This window comes from Bos taurus, chromosome 2 (genome assembly GCF_002263795.3).
Source record: "Bos taurus isolate L1 Dominette 01449 registration number 42190680 breed Hereford chromosome 2, ARS-UCD2.0, whole genome shotgun sequence".
NCBI classification, from domain to species: Eukaryota; Metazoa; Chordata; class Mammalia; order Artiodactyla; family Bovidae; genus Bos; species Bos taurus.
This window is the reverse complement of record NC_037329.1, coordinates 27,265,573-27,281,653: the sequence shown is the minus strand read 5'-3', so window position 1 is coordinate 27,281,653 and position 16,081 is coordinate 27,265,573. Positions and strand designations below refer to the sequence as shown.

The following is a 16,081-nucleotide window of genomic DNA, read 5'->3' as shown; positions in this document are numbered from 1 at the left end:
TCCCAAAGGAATATTTCATGCAAAGATGAGCTTGATAAAAGACAGAAATGGTATGGACCTAACAGAAGCAGAAGATATTAAGAAGAGATGGCAAGAATACACAGAAGAACTGTACAAAAAAGATCTTCACAACTCAGATAATCACGATGGTGTGATCACTCACCTAGAGCCAGACATCCTGGAATGTGAAGTCAAGTGGGCCTTAGAAAGCATCACTACGAACAAAGCTAGTGGAGGTGATGGAATTCCAGTTGAGTTATTTCAAATCCTGAAGGATGATGCTGTGAAAGTGCTGCACTCAATATGCCAGCAAATTTGGAAAACTCAGCAGTGGCCACAGGACTGGAAAAGGTCAGTTTTCATTCCAATCCCAAAGAAAGGCAATGCCAAAGAATGCTCATACTACCGCACAATTGCACTCATCTCACACACTAGTAAAGTAATGCTCAAAATTCTCCAAGCCAGGCTTCAGCAATATGTGAACCGTGAACTTCCTGATGTTCAAACTGGTTTTAGAAAAGGCAGAGGAACCAGAGATCAAATTGCCAACATCCACTGGATCATCGAAAAAGCAAGAGAGTTCCAGAAAAACATCTATTTCTGCTTTATTGACTATGCCAAAGCCTTTGACTGTGTGGATCACAATAAACTGTGGAAAATTCTTCAAGAGATGGGAATACCAGACCACCTGATCTGCCTCTTGTGAAATTTGTATGCAGGTCAGGAAGCAATAGTTAGAACTGGACATGGAACAACAGACTGGTTCCAAATAGGAAAAGGAGTTCGTCAAGGCTGTATATTGTCACCCTGCTTATTTAACTTATATGCAGAGTACATCATGAGAAATGCTGGACTGAAAGAAACACAAGCTGGAATCAAGATTGCTGGGAGAAATATCAATAACCTCAGATATGCAGATGACACCACCCTTATGGCAGGAAGTGAAGAGGAACTAAAAAGCCTGTTGATGAAAGTGAAAGAGGAGAGTGAAAAAGTTGGCTTAAAGCTCAACATTCAGAAAACGAAGATCATGGCATCCAGTCCCACCACTTCATGGGAAATAGATGGGGAAACAGTGGAAACAGTGTCAGACTTTATTTTTCTGGGCTCCAAAATCACTACAGATGGTGACTGCAGCCATGAAATTAAAAGACGCTTACTCCTTGGAAGAAAAGTTATGACCAACCTAGATAGCATATTGAAAAGCAGAGACATTACTTTGCCAACAAAGGTCTGTCTAGTCAAGGCTATGGTTTTTCCTGTGGTCAGGTATGGATGTGAGAGTTGGACTGTGAAGAAGGCTGAGCGCCGAAGAATTGATGCTTTTGAACTGTGGTGTTGGAGGAGACTCTTGAGAGTCCCTTGGACTGCAAGGAAATCCAACCAGTCCATTCTGAAGGAGATCAGCCCTGGGATTTCTTTGGAAGAAATGATGCTAAAGCTGAAACTCCAATACTTTGGCCACCTCATGCGAAGAGTTGACTCATTGGAAAAGACTCTGATGCTGGGAGGGATTGGGGGCATGAGGAGAAGGGGACGACAGAGGATGAGATGGCTGGATGGCATCACTGACTTGATGGATGTGAGTCTGAGTGAACTCCGGGAGTTGGTGAGGGACAGGGAGGCCTGGCGTGCTGCGATTCATGGGATCGCAAAGAGTCGGACACGACTGAGTGACTGATCTGATCTGATTTTTTTTTTTCCTTCCATTAAGTTAACTTTGAATGTAGCAGTGAAAGTCTCAGTACAACTAGGAGTAGCAACTCTTCCTTTTTCCCACGGAAATTGTTAAACTTCCTTCTTTTTCCCTAAAGGAAGAAGATCCTAAAAATGCAATGAGTAAAGAGCGACAGACATCTTCAATAAAATCAAAACTGTTGAGACTGCAGAAAGATATTGAAAAAGCCTCGCGAGACCAAGAAGGTATGTAACTATCTCTTTGATTGGCCTGGTGAGGGAAAGTATTCTATCCTGAGGTTTCATTCAGAGTTGGGGTGCTTCTGCTTTTGCTGACTGGTGCAGGGATCATCTCATTTAAAGGACCAAATGTCAGACCTAATCTGTGTGAATAAAGAAAAATTTTCTCTCAAAGGAGAGAGCAAAAAAATTAAACATGACATTTTGGTCCATCTGTGAGATTTTTATAAGTACTGTACCACCGTTTCTAGAAATGTAACGTTTTCCTCTGTTCCTGAAATTGGCTGATATGAAGGACAATAAGTTTGGATTAAAACATAGTAAACCTCCTAGATGGTTTACTTACCAGGTGGCGCTAGTCGTAAAGAACCTGCCTGCCAATGTAGGAGACCCAGGTTCGATCCCAGGGTTGGGAAGATCCCCTGGAGAAGGAAATGGCAACCCAGGCCAGTATTCTTGCCTGGGAAAGCCCAAGGACAGAGGAGCCTGGTGGGCTACAGTCCTTGGGGTCGCAGAGTCAGACAGGACTTCGCAACTAGACAACAAAACCCTCCTATGTACAAGGCTTCCATTTATTTATTTTTCCCATATTAGTTTATTATTATTCCATTGGAGGGGTGTTAATACGTGATTTTTTTTTTAATTAATTTTGTACTGAAGTATTATCGCTACACAGCACTGTCTTAGTTCTAGGTGCACAACTTAATGATTCACACTTCTATACTTTACAGAATGATCACCACTTGTTTGTTTTTTTTTTAAACCAACTCCTGAATGATGTGAAAATCGTTCAAATTAAATCCTATGCTTAGAGGTTAGGTATGTTAGAACATGAAGAAGCTCTAAAGTGCTACAGATAATGAAAACAATTTCATACTTGGGATTCTGGTATGTGGAGCTTGTTTTCTGTGGACCAGAGAACACTATTGCAATGTAATACTTGATAGGAAATCCAAGAGAGCAAAATGTTTAGAAATGTAAATACCAGCAGAGGAGAGCTTAAGATCGTGGTAAAATGTTAGGGAACTGCCACAGAATGGATCTACAAGAAGGACTCAAAAGCTCATCTTGAGTTTTTCATCTTGAACAACAATCAAGACTCTTTAAGCACCAGCATTTCTCTAATATCATTAAATGAAGGTGCAGGTCACCCATTCAGTAAAATTTAGCAACAACTACATACACACACAGCTCCAGCCATTTGGGAAATGCTCCAGGAATCAGTTCTGGGCTCTGGCTCCCTCTGAGTGTAACCACCTTTAACCCCTGCCCCTCCAGGACTGAGCAATGGTGACTGGCAGTGTGATTTCACTTGCAGGCTTGGAACGAATGCTGAGAGCCTACTCCAGCCACTCCTCCTTCTCAGACTCAGAGAGCGAAAAAAGCACAGCAGCCTTAATGGACGAGGTAAATATTTGCAGAGCGCAGTTTGGTAGATTTAATGATGAAGGAGCTATTTGGGGAACGCCTGTGTTCTGGCCCAATTGACCTCTGTTTGCCTTTCCTTTCTCATGACACAGAAGTCTAGTCAGAGCTTGTATGGTCAGCTCCTTGACAAGTGGTTTGAGGAATCTGGAAAAATCCAGCTACTTAGAGATGTTTGCTTTAGTGTCCTCCCAGGGGGGGAAAAATGTGCCTAAAATAAAAACCTTCCCCCTGCCCCCAGCATAGAATCACTCAGTCAAGGTCTAAAAATCATGTGTACGCTACCTCAGTTAACAGATGTGACTGAAAACAAATGCAGGGTCTGCTTTCAGAGAGGCCTGCACCCGGATCTAGCTCGGCCAGTTACAGGCCGAAACCTGGGACAGGTTCCGTTTTCTCATCTTGAAAGTGGGGATGTTGGTACTTAGCTCAAAGGGGTTTTGTGAGGTTGAAGCAGTATTTAGAAAATGCTAGCATAGTGCACAGCTGCTGCTGCTGCTAAGTCGCGTCAGTCGTGTCTGACTGTGCGACCCCACAGACGGCAGCCCAATAGGCTCCTCTGTCCCTGGGATGCTCCAGGCAAGAACACTGGAGTGGGTTGCCATTGCCTTCTCCATAGTGCACAGAGGAGGGCTGAAATCCTGGTAATTATTATAGAGATGCTGTTTTCCATTTATCCCTGAGCCAACATCAGGGTCTTCTGAGAATAATAGGGGAAAGGAGAGATGTGGATGTACAGAAGGAAGATGGCTGTTAAGGGTGTGAGAGCTTCCAGGGAAACAAGGAAAAAAACTTCAGAGGCCAAGGTCATTTTGAGGGGAGAGGAGGTGCCGTCAGTGGAGGTAGGGGGAGGTAATTTTTGCCGAAAGGCTGTACTGCAGCAGCACCCAGACATCTGCTGCAATTGATGGGCAGTGCGACCTCTTCAGAGGAACCCACATTATAAAAAAGTTAGCAAAGGCCCATGAATTTTATACAGGAATAAAAACAAACAAATACTGTGACCTATGTGTGGCAAGGTACACAATTTCTGTTATGATTGGAGAGAAAGCTGATTGGGGTTAATTTGAGAAGAATTCAGGAAGAGATTAAACTTTTAGCAATGTTTTGAAGGATCCAGGAAGCTGGGCCAGTTTTCCTTTCCTTGCACGTAGCCTATCTAACACTCTTGTAATAAGTATGTACCTAATAAATTCTGTTCGAACAACAATTTCAGTAGTCCTTTGGTAAAAATAGACAGATGCAGCCAGGTATTGTTTATCTGTTTTTTAGCAGCAGCTTCCTTTAGTGGAGGTGCTCTTTAAGGAATAAACCTGACACTTGGTGAAGACAGGCCTGAATTCTGTTCACTTGGGAACAGAGGTCTAATATCCTTGCAGTGACATATGGCTACAATTTTTATAAAATTATAAAACAGACTGAAAGACATTTTCTGTGACAACATAAAATGTTTGGTTAACTAATTCAGTGTAAATGATATTTACCAAAAGGAAATCATATGAAGCATTTTATCATGGCATTAATTTATAAGTTTTATTTCTTTGGGTTCTTGCATAGCATTTTGTCATCGATATAGAATTTGTATTAGGATCTTCCGGGTACCCAACTGGCCTGATTCACACAGTGGAGGATGCAAGATGGGAGATGATCTAACCCCTGAATTTATGGTGTTTAGGATCTAGCAATGATGCAAAAAGGGTCTTCAAATAGTGGATGCCAAATATCTGTGTCAGAGATTATACACCCCCACATCTGGTGGAGGGAAACTATTAACAGTAATGGTGATAGATTGATTTTGTCTTAGGCAGGGGAGGTTTCTTGCAGGGGAATCTCTATTTCCTATTTCATTGGCTCTTGGTCCAGTGCCATATTTGAAACAAGAATGTTGGCAAGCCATACTCTGAGAAACTGTTGCAGAAACTGGAAGTGTTTGGGGGCAGATATTGTCTTCGGTTACCAGAAGGAACACACCACAGAACAGAGAGACTTGCTGTTGATGTTCTCAAGTGCAGACTGGATCTAAGGCTAGAAGCTATGGAGGAGCTTTTGATTGCATCTTAGGTGAGCCTGCCCACTGTGCAGTGAATTGTTCCAAGGACTAGAGCTCTTCCCCATCGATTGGAGGTGTTTGGTCCATGGCTGTGATTCCCTGACAGTGATGTTAGGCTTATGAATCCCAGGCTGCAGACTTCCCTGGCAGTCCAGTGGTTAAGACACCTCGCTTCCTCTGCAGGTGGCACAGGTTTGATCCTTGGTCGGGGAATTAAGATCCTGCATTCTGAGTGGCACAGCCAAAAAGTAGAAAGAAAAAAAAAGGAATCCCCAGGCTGGAGATGTGGAGGAGGGAGAGGCAATGGTGAGGAGGATGTTGAATAGCAGACTCTTTCCAGTGTTTAGATTCTGTGCTTTGATTTACCTTGACTGAACACAACTTGACAGAGAAGTCACTATAAAGTTTCTAGCTCAAGGTCAAATTGAAAACAGGAGACTAATAGCTTTAGTTTCACTCTTTATTTTTATATTCAAATAGCCCAGAATATTGTTTCTAGTTTTCAGAAGTGTTGCTGCAAACTTTCCAGGTAATATAAGACCTCACCTCTTCAAGAAATAATAACACCACCAACAAAAACCCTGCCACACATCATTTTAGTTTGCTTCTGTTGACAATAGTCAATTCTCTTCTTTATGTTAAGTGCCCATGGCTCCATTGCCTTTCTTCAAAGCCCCCTGAAAGCCTGCCTTCTGCAATCAGCACTTACTAGTCTCTTTTCCCCATTCCTCAGCAGAAAGTTAACTAAAGCTCGTTGTCACAAAATGCTGAGTAATATATCTATCAAGCTTTCTGGTTTACCTTATTTACAAGGGTCCAGAATAAGACGCACTCAACAACTAAGGCTTTCTTTAGACTTCTTAAAGGGTCCATTGTTTTTCTCTCTCCAGCATTTTATGCAAATGAATTGCACATGAGTTGAATGTGTACTTTTCTGAACGTCTTTGTCATTTTGGAAGTTATCCTGATGTCCCTTTATCCACCCACAATGGTTGTGCCTCCTCTAGAAATTTAGTCATATGGTCAAATGCTGTTTCCACAGAATAGCTTGAAACTAGACCTTCTGCAAGCAAACTCCTATAAACTGTCATCTGTGTTAGCAGAACTTGAGCAAAGACCTCAACCCAACCATCCCTGTAGTAACTCCATCTTCAAGTGGAAAGAAAAGGTAAACATTTAAGAGGCTGGTTATAATTTCTTGACTGGCCTTGTTGGGTAGAATGATTCAAAGAAGCATCAGGGCAAAAAAGCTGTTATGAATTATATATGCCAATTATAAATGCTCAAATCTCCAATTGCACAATTTTAAGATAAATTTAATTATTTTTTGAGCACAGTAACAAAGACTAAACACAAATGAACAAATTCTTTGTATTCATAGGTAAATTAATGAGTTAAAAATACTTTGGGTTCCTTCTTCCTTCTCATTTTCTAACTTTATCCTTTGAACGTGCTCTTAGAGTAAAATTTCTATTACATTCCTAAATTGTAAGATTTTGTGATAAGCAGTAGTCTCATCCATTTAACATAGTACATGATGTTGATAATGTGTGAGCACAATTAAAAGGTTCACACACATGTATTAATGCTTTCCCGGTGTTTCACTCTAGGTGTTGATGAGCACGTGAGTATACACGGTTAGCTGTTTTCCATTTGCTACCAGAAGAGGGAGCTGTAACTACCTTGTGATGAAGGGACAGTTTTCTTTTTGAGCCTTGAGCTCTAAAGGGGTCTCAGTCATTTACACAGAGTCATGATTATTTCACTTGCATCAAAACCAATTAAAGTTGAATTTGTAGAAGGAATGGTGTAAATGTTATTATTTGGCTTAAGGCTGCAGGTCAGAATTGCAAACACAGGCTATAAAAGATAGTAATGTCTAATTCTGAAAATATCAAGGTTTCAGTAACAAAACCTCACTATAGTAGGATTTAGAAATGTATTGAATGATTTCTTTACATCCTTCTCCCAATAATTAAAAAACAGATTCCTGAGGAAAACAGTTGCAGAAGAGTTACTTTTCTCAAATACTTTTGTTGATAGCGCTGTTAAAAATGTCTTCCCCCCCCTATTCAAACAGCAGCAGACACACAGTTCTGTAAAAATATCTCGGCCTGTTCTGATGAAGAGATTAGAGAATGTTGTGAACAGGGCATCTTCTGATGGGCAGAGAATTCCAAGTCCTTCGTCTACAGGTAATCTCATGCCCAGAATAATTCGAGGCTGGGTCCTATCACTAAAGCACATTGCCAAAATTATATTTTATTTTCAGAACCACACTGATATAAATTGGCTCAAGGAAATTAACATTTCAATCAGGACTGATTAATTTATTAGAATGTGTAGCTTTCTGTGCAAATGTCATCCAAAAGGTGGGAAGGACTCAAGAAGAATGCAGGTGGGGGAGGGGGGAAGAATTCGCTAATGTTTTAGGGAAGGCACCCCCAGTCCCAGCGTCCATGTTATTCAGACAGCCTGCAATTTGTTGTCCACGCTCACCCTGGAAACGCTGTGAGCTCTGCAGCCCTGTCTCCACAGCCTCCTCCAAACTGCCAAGGAAACCCCGTCCTCTGTGCAAGAAACACTGCGATCCCAAAGCCTACCGGCTTTGTTCAGTCACTTGACTTTGGTCATTTGTCCATCTACCCCCATTGCCTTTTACCTTTCAAACCTCCCTCCCTCCCCCCAACACACATCCACACAAACACGTTTCATTATCCTTTATTTTTCAACTATAGTATTACCATAACCTTGACTCTCTAGGTTCTTGATTAGAACTTGGCAAAAAAGAGTTTCGGTCAAACCCAGGCCATTGTAGTCTACCTGTACATTAAAGACCCATGGTTGCACAGTTTGAGAAACAGTTCCCTAAGTACCTTGGGGATAATGGTAGGAAGCTCCTGCTCCAATATATTCCTGATGGGAAAAACAAGTGTGGGTTTTCCAAGACACAAATACAACATCGGTCAACACAGATTGACCGATGTGAAATTCACATGGAAAACAATTTTAAAATGTCATCATTATTATTACTACGACAATAACTTTTGTCTCTAGACTTATTTTCTATATTATAGCTTTTGAGTATATAATAAACATAGTTCATTCTTATAGTACCTACCTCAGAAATGGTTACTGAATCAAAGAATGAGTATTATGTACAATGATAAACTTTCCTTCGGGGAGGATTTCAATGTATTCAAGCTCTGCACTACATGGTGAACACTAGGCCACTTTCGCACCGTGTTCTTCTTGCCCACTGACCCGGCGTTAGTCACTAAAACTCGATCCAACTTTCAGCCTCCGGTGTGACCCAGCTCGGCAATGGTCTTTGCAAGGCCTTATATCCTTTTCAGGCCAGGCAAGATGATGAATTGGACTTGGAAAAAGGTAAGAATCATTCTCAAATAGTTGACTTGCCTTTTCACGTGAAATCTTTAACTTGACTATAACCTTTGTCTTAGCTTTTAAAATGAGTACCATGTTAAATGAGTTCAGGTTTATAATCACCCTTCTTAGAAGATAGAAAGATAAGCACACCAGAAAGAAAGCTCATAATAAAAACAGCTGACATCTATGCAGTATTTACCAGGTGCCAGACATTGCTGCAAACACACTGTCCAATTTAATATTCATAAAAACCTTTTGAGGTAGGTATTATTATTTGTGCCTGTTTTATGAGTGAGGAGACTGAGACACAGAAATGTGAAGTGCTTCGGCTAAAGTCACTGGCAGTCGAGGCTCAGGATTTGAACTTGGAAATCAAGTCACGCTGTTAATCACAGTGGTTACTTGGGGTAGAATATCAGTAATGGACAGTTATCAGAAAGGCAGCCCCACCTTTTTCCTTTTTAGAAGCTACACATACTGGAGTGTGATGTCACTTCCTCTCATGGCTTAATCTAAATGCCAGTTCTAGAACCTGGGTCAGAGGACTCCCAGCTTAATATTTCTCCTACTTCTCTCTCAAAAGGGTTTTACAACTAATCAAAGGAATCAGATCCCCTTCTCCATGTCACAGATTTTTGTTTAATATCAGAAGATATTATGTAAGGACAACCTCAGATATGCAGATGATAACACTCTAATGGCAGAAATCAAAGAGGAACTATAGAACCTCTTGATGAGGGTGAAGGAGGAGAGTGAAAAAGCTGGCTTAAAACTCAATATTAAAAAAACTAAGATCACGGCATTCAGTCCCATCACTTTATGGCAAATAGAAGGGGTAAAGGTGGAAGCAGTGACAGATTTCCTCTTCTTGAGCTCTAAAATCACTGCGAATGGTAACTGCAGCCATGAAATTAGAAGACAATTGCTTCTTGACAGGAAAGCTAGACAGTGTGTTAAAAAGCAAAGACATCACTTTTCTGACAGTGTTCCATATAGTCAAGGCTATGGTCTTCCCAGTAATCATGTATGGATATGAGAGCTGGACGATAAAGAAGGCAGAGAACCAAAGAATTGATGCTTTCAAATTGTGGCACTGGAGAAGACTCTTGAGAGTCGCTTGGAGAGCAAGGAGATCAAACCAGTCAATCTTAAAGGAAATCAACCCTGAATACTCTTGGGAAGGACTGATGCTAAAGCTGAAGCTTCAATACTTTGACCACCTGATGCGAACAGCTGACTCTTTGGAAAAGACCCTGATGCTGGGAAAGATTGAAGGCAGAAGGATAAGAGGGTGACAGAGGATGAGATGGTTGGATGGCATCACCAATTCATTGGACATGAACTTAGGCAAACTCCGGGAGATAGTGAGGGTCAGAGAAGCCTGGCATGCTGCCATCCATATAGGGTCACAAAGAGTCAGACACAACTTGGTGACTGAACAACAACAAGGGGTTGTGAAAACCTCAAGATTATTAAAAGAGAAAAGGTTACCACCTCAACTTTCTTTTTATGTCCAGTTAGCAACCATGTTCGAATGTTAAGCTAAGGCAGAGATCTGGAGATGAAAATGTTAGTGAGAAAGAATTGTGTCATAGGAGAAAATTTATATTCCATGACCAGGACACAGCACCCAGAAGCAAAGAAGGTCAAAATGGATTTAACAGTTAAACAGCAGGGACACCACTACATATTTGCTATTAGTTCATGGGCACTTCCTTTTCAGTTTGCCAGTCAGAGTTCTCCACGCAGTTACTTTTCCTTGTAGCTCAGAAATAAGTAAAGATAAGAAAAAAGGAAATAGAAAGTAGACCCCACTCCTGCTTTCATCTGAAATCAATGTTGCCTTTAATTTAAAAGTTTTAGGTGTTATAGAAGTCACTTTGTTATTCATCACGCCATCCTAAGACTACTTGTATCAGTAAGTGAGTAAATGAAATGCAGTAGTCCCACTTTCCATATGAGTTAAAGCACATATCCCAGATGCCACCTAGAACCCAGGATCCTGAGTTTGAGTTACATAGTTAACACCTTAAATTGATCATCTTGTTTGTCTTCGGTTCTCTGTTGGTTGCAAAGCCTACTTATACATTATATCCCACGTGGGTTCTTTAAATGGAATGACATGTTGGCGTCTTAGGGAAGCTGAAGATAAAATTTTAAATTATTTGTTTGTTTTTTTTACATTTTTACTTTATGACCATACCATGAGGCACGTAGGATCTTTGTTCCCCAACAAGGGATCAAACCCGCACCTCTTATATTGGAACCGTGGAGTCTTAATTACTGGATGGCCAGGGTAGTCCATAAATTATGTCTGAATTCCAATAGTGGACTGTGTCAATCTATTGACCTGAGAGAACACATTAGACAGAGTTTCTAGACTGAGGATGGTCTCTTGCAAGAAAAAATAGTGATGTAACTAAGGAAAGATAGAAGGGGGGTCGACAGTCTCCTTTGCCTTGGAAAGAAAATTACTGGGGAGAAAAGTGAAAGAAAAAAAAAACTGAAAATGACTTTGTGATGATGCTAAAGATCAAGTAGCTCTTGGATCCTGAAGAAAGGGGATGTTTCCACTTTGATGTACAGGAAGCAGCCAGAGAGAAAGGACTCTCTCACAAGATGAGGACTAGTGTTTTTATCTTGTTTTTTAATAGAGAATTAGAGAAGAGCCATGTGTTTCCTAGGAATTCCATTTACTTCAATCATTGCTTTAAAGGAGTAATGTCTTCAAATTGATATTTTATTCAAATTATCTCAATTGTTGCACAAGGGGTTATATTATTGTGCAAAGCTGTAGGTTGGAACTTCGGGCTATAAAGCTGGCACATACAGTGGAGAGAAGCTGCTTTGATCTAAAGAAAATCCTGGTAGCCAAGACATACTCTTAATAGCATACCAAACTATGGTGCCCACCAACATGAGGAACCCTTAAAGCACAGACACCAAGGAAGAGTTTGGTGACAAACCATGAGTTCTATCCAAAGGGAACCAGGCAGCCCAAGGACATAGGATCCAAAGTGATTTTGTTTCTAATCAAACTACTTTATGGCACAACTCAGTTGTCCATTACCTAACTTTTTAATATTCTCTGCATTCTGCCTGCTTTGTGCAGAGGTGGTCAATAAGTTTTGCTTCATCTGAATCACCTGCAGAAAAGTGATGCTACCAAGTAACTCCTTGAAAGCAGAATCTCCTTAAAAACTATCTTAACTGATCAAACTCGGGAAGGTATTAATCGCAGGAACTCACTTGTCTAACTAAATGTATGTGCGTTTTCACAGGCGACATCGTGACGATACACAAGAAGAAAGATGAAGGATGGTGGTTTGGCTCTTTAAAGGGAAAAAAGGGTCATTTTCCTGCTGCTTATGTGGAGGAGCTTCCTTTAAATGCCGGGGACACAGCTTCACAAGCATGAGCGAAATTCTGAAGGCATCATCTTACACACTATTAATTACACAATGTGATGCAAATAAAGGGAAATGCTGTCGTCTTCACAAATTTATCTTCCTAACTGGGTTCCATGATGCAGGCATGATGCCTATGTGCCCATGATGCAGGTATATCATGGCATTTTGCACTCTTCTTAGTTCTTTGAAACAGAGTCAGAAGATGGAAGGTAAAGGGAGGTGAAAAAGATATACCATGGTTCCTAGAGTTTTCTAAGAGACTCTAGAAATAACCCAAAACAGCCCCTCTCACAGGGAGAAAAGGCTGAGTGCAGAGCAGTTTAGCATGAAGTCAGATAGTTTTCTGGTGGCGCAACAGAGATTAGGATGCAGATGTCCTTTTCCTCAAGTCTTGGGTGGCAATAGCCACAGTAGGCCCACAAGGGGTTAAGTGGGGCCAGAGAGATGGGGAAGAATATATATCAAGTCCAAGAAAACCTCAGCAGAGAGACAGACACAAGTTAAGGACAGTAGAATAAAGGATCATGAGCCAAGGTGGATAGTCAGCGTGGTCGGAAGAGACGTTGGTAGACAACAGGACTCTATGCCAGGCAGAGGACCTCAGGGGAGAAAGGAGTTCCATCCTGAGCCAGTGACCTTCTGAGTTAGTGAAGTAAGTAAAGTCGCTCAGTCATGTCCAACTCTTTGCAACCCCATGGACTGTAGCCTACCAGGCTCCTTCCATAGGATTTTCCAGGCAAGAGTACTGGAGTGGGTTGCCATTTCCTTCTCCAGAGGCTCTTCCCCACCCACGGATCAAACCCGGGTCTCCTGCATTGTAGGCAGACGCTTTACCGTCTGAGCCACTAGGGGAGTCTTAGCATGAGGTCAAGTGTGAGTCAGAGATGGCTGGAGATCTGAGAATAAGAGCAAGGCTGATAGAAAAGGGTTAGGAAGGAGACAGTGCCTGAAATTTCATGCCTCCCTGCCTGGTTGGAAACTTCATACACTAATTCAGAAACTAGGAATTCTGTACTTTCCTTCCAGGTCGTGATGCAAGGAATATCCTAAGCAACTTCTTAGTGACAGTCACTTAAATGCTAATGAGTCTCTAGTTTGGAAGATAAGTTCTAAAAACCAGAATTTACTGTCAAAATGGAAAATTTAGAGAGATTTCTGCCACTTCCTCAAATGCCCTACAATGGGAAAAGGTGGAGAATGAGAGAGAGCAGGCCCCCAAACTTTCCCCAAGGGGAAAATTTTAGAATGGAGGGGCGTGATACAGCAGCATCTCAGAAACTGGCCTATGTCAGCCTGGAGATCACACACTCCACTGAATGGAAGGTCAAGATATTGCAAGAACATCTAGGCAGATTTACTTTTGTGCCAAATAGTCTGGCTTTAAAGGAGTGATTAAAATCCATTCTATTACTTTCCTGCCCCCTACTTCTTTTTTTAACTTGTCAAGTTTTATACTGTGAAAAAGGAAATTTTCAAATAAATTTTATTTTAAATAAGGTACATATATTTTTTATACTCTGCCCATTAGACTCCTAAAGCAGGATATAACTAACAAAGCTATTTATAGATACAGATATCAGACCGGAGGAGCTCAAGTAAAACTTGTTATGTGAGACGTAACTTACAGCCCAGAAGAACAGATCAGAAGTTTTAAAGTCATCTTTAATGGCGTATTAATGAAGGCTTTCCACATGTAGAAAGTTGGCTGAATAATAGGCCAGTAAGACTATGAACAGAGATTTTGAATTTATATTTCCTTTTCATCTGACTTATTTCCATTAAGCCTCGATGGATAAAAGAAATTGTGTAGCAATTGACTGCAGCCTACACGCAATCATTTGTGTAAAGTGATGATAATGATGATTGGACCCTGAAACTCTTTGGAAGTAATTTTCAAAGAGGCCCCTTTCTTCCTAAAGCAGTTTTAGTTTAGACATAAATGATTTTCCTGGTTTAAAATGTTGCTGCAAATTCTTTTTTTTGCATCTGCAATATGTAATTTTTAAACTTCAAAGAAACACTATAGTATTAAACTAGATAAAAATACAAATATTTTTGGGTATAATAGACTTGGATATCATCTTAGAAGGGCAAGAATTTTCTGGCAGGACAGGTGCGGATGGTACTACTTAGATTTAGGTAAAAATTAAGTGCATATTGGGAACATTAATGATGTTCCCAAGTCTTCCACAGAGAATAAAATAACTTTTTTAATATTAAGACTTCTAAACTCTTAATTTGGCTTTCATAATTATACTCCACTAGGCAGTTTTCTTAGGTCAGGAATTTTCTAGCAACATTAGCAACCTGAAATATAGGCAGTTGAGGTCTGAGTCAGATTTTCACTAAAAATATCAAAGACATTACTCTATTTTATTTTCTTTCTGGTACAGTAAATTCTGACTATCCATTATCCTGTCATGTCAACCAGAAAGATTAATTTCACTTTTCTGCATTTCAATTACTCATAATAATTAATATTCATAAAGAGTATTATCATCCATTCTGATTCATCAGAAAGTAAAATAATATTCAGTTTGGGTTAAAGTAAGTTTTATTGTACAGTATTATAAGGTTTTAACTGATTAGTAATTTGAGCATAATATAACTTTGTTCCAGCTTCCAAGAAAAAGTCCCTCCTCCCCCAGAGTCTTTATGGCCTCAGTGGCAATCAGCCAAATTTGGAAAGAGAATCAGAATAGCGACACATCCCATTGTCTGTGGCAACATTAGTAGGAAGAATGTCTAACTCAGCAAAGATGGGCTTGAGGGCAGGGGATCAAGAGAAAGGATTTTGAAGGGTAAAGAGGAATTACTATACACTGATCTGTTGCTTCAATACTAGAAAGACAGTAAATCCTTTTCCTCAAAGAGCCCTCAGTCTGTCTTCTGAAAGGGAAACAGACCAATACACTGTGATAAATGTGTGTGTGTGTGTGTGTGTGTGTGTGTGTGTTAGTCACTCATTCGTATCCAACTCTTTGTGACCCCATGGATACACAGTCCATGGAATTCTCAGGCCAGAATATTGGAGTGGGTAGCCTTTCCCTTCTCCAAGGGATCTTCCCAACCCAGGGATGAAACCCAAGTCTCCCACATTGCAGGTGGATTCTTTACCAGCTGAGCTACGAGGGAAGCCCGAGCTGAACGCTATGGACAGATAAAATGGTGCTGCAGATAAAATGTAACCTCTGGAAAGTACACATTTATAAAAGTGATTCCAGGGTTTCCTTAGTGGCTCAGCAGTAAAGAATCTGCCTGCCAATGCAGGAGACACAGGTTTGACCCTTGATCTGGGAAGATCCCACATGCCATGGGGCAACTAAGCCCATGGGCCACACCTATGGGGCCTGTGCTCTGGAGCCTGGGAACCACACCACTGAGCCCACACGCCTCGACTACTGAAGCCTGAGCGCTCTAGAATCTGTGCTGCATAACAAGAGAAGCCACCACAATGGGAAGCCCACACATCACAGCTAGAGAGTAGCCCCTGCTCACCGCAGCTAGGGGAAGCCCATGCAGCTACGAAGACTAAGCACAGCCAAAAACAAATAAAATTATTGTTTTAAAAAATCGATTACACACGAGGCCACAAAGTAGTGCTCTAGAAATTGTGTGACAACAATGTAAGAAATCATTAAGAAAGGAAGAAGGGAAAAAACCCGATGTGTTCGGAGAACACATGTGTTATGTGTCCCTGCACACACACAAGCACACATGTGCAGACACACACACTTCTAAATAACACATGGTCAAAGAATAGATCTTAGTGGAAAATTTTAACTGTTAGAAATAAAAAATAAGAAAGTTACTACGTACTAAAACCTATAGTTTCAGGAAAGCAACTTAAAGTACCACAGGATAAAGGATAAAATTAATCAATTAAGAA

General features: G+C 40.8%; 1 protein-coding gene across 4 annotated transcripts in view; it reads left to right on the top strand.

The window, feature by feature from the left end:
• The window catches only part of NOSTRIN (nitric oxide synthase trafficking), a 62,879-nt gene extending 50,596 nt beyond the window's left edge, over positions 1–12,283 (top strand). For 3 of the 4 annotated variants that reach the window (XM_005202335.4, XM_010801897.3, XM_005202334.5), the window contains 6 exons: positions 1,815–1,923; positions 3,236–3,324; positions 6,435–6,560; positions 7,473–7,587; positions 8,693–8,782; positions 12,064–12,283. In XM_005202335.4, coding sequence (XP_005202392.1) covers positions 1,815–1,923; positions 3,236–3,324; positions 6,435–6,560; positions 7,473–7,587; positions 8,693–8,782; positions 12,064–12,200 — 666 coding nt within the window. In that variant the 3' untranslated portion in view covers positions 12,201–12,283. 4 annotated transcript variants of the gene reach the window in all.
• The last annotated feature ends 3,798 nt before the right edge of the window (positions 12,284–16,081 follow it).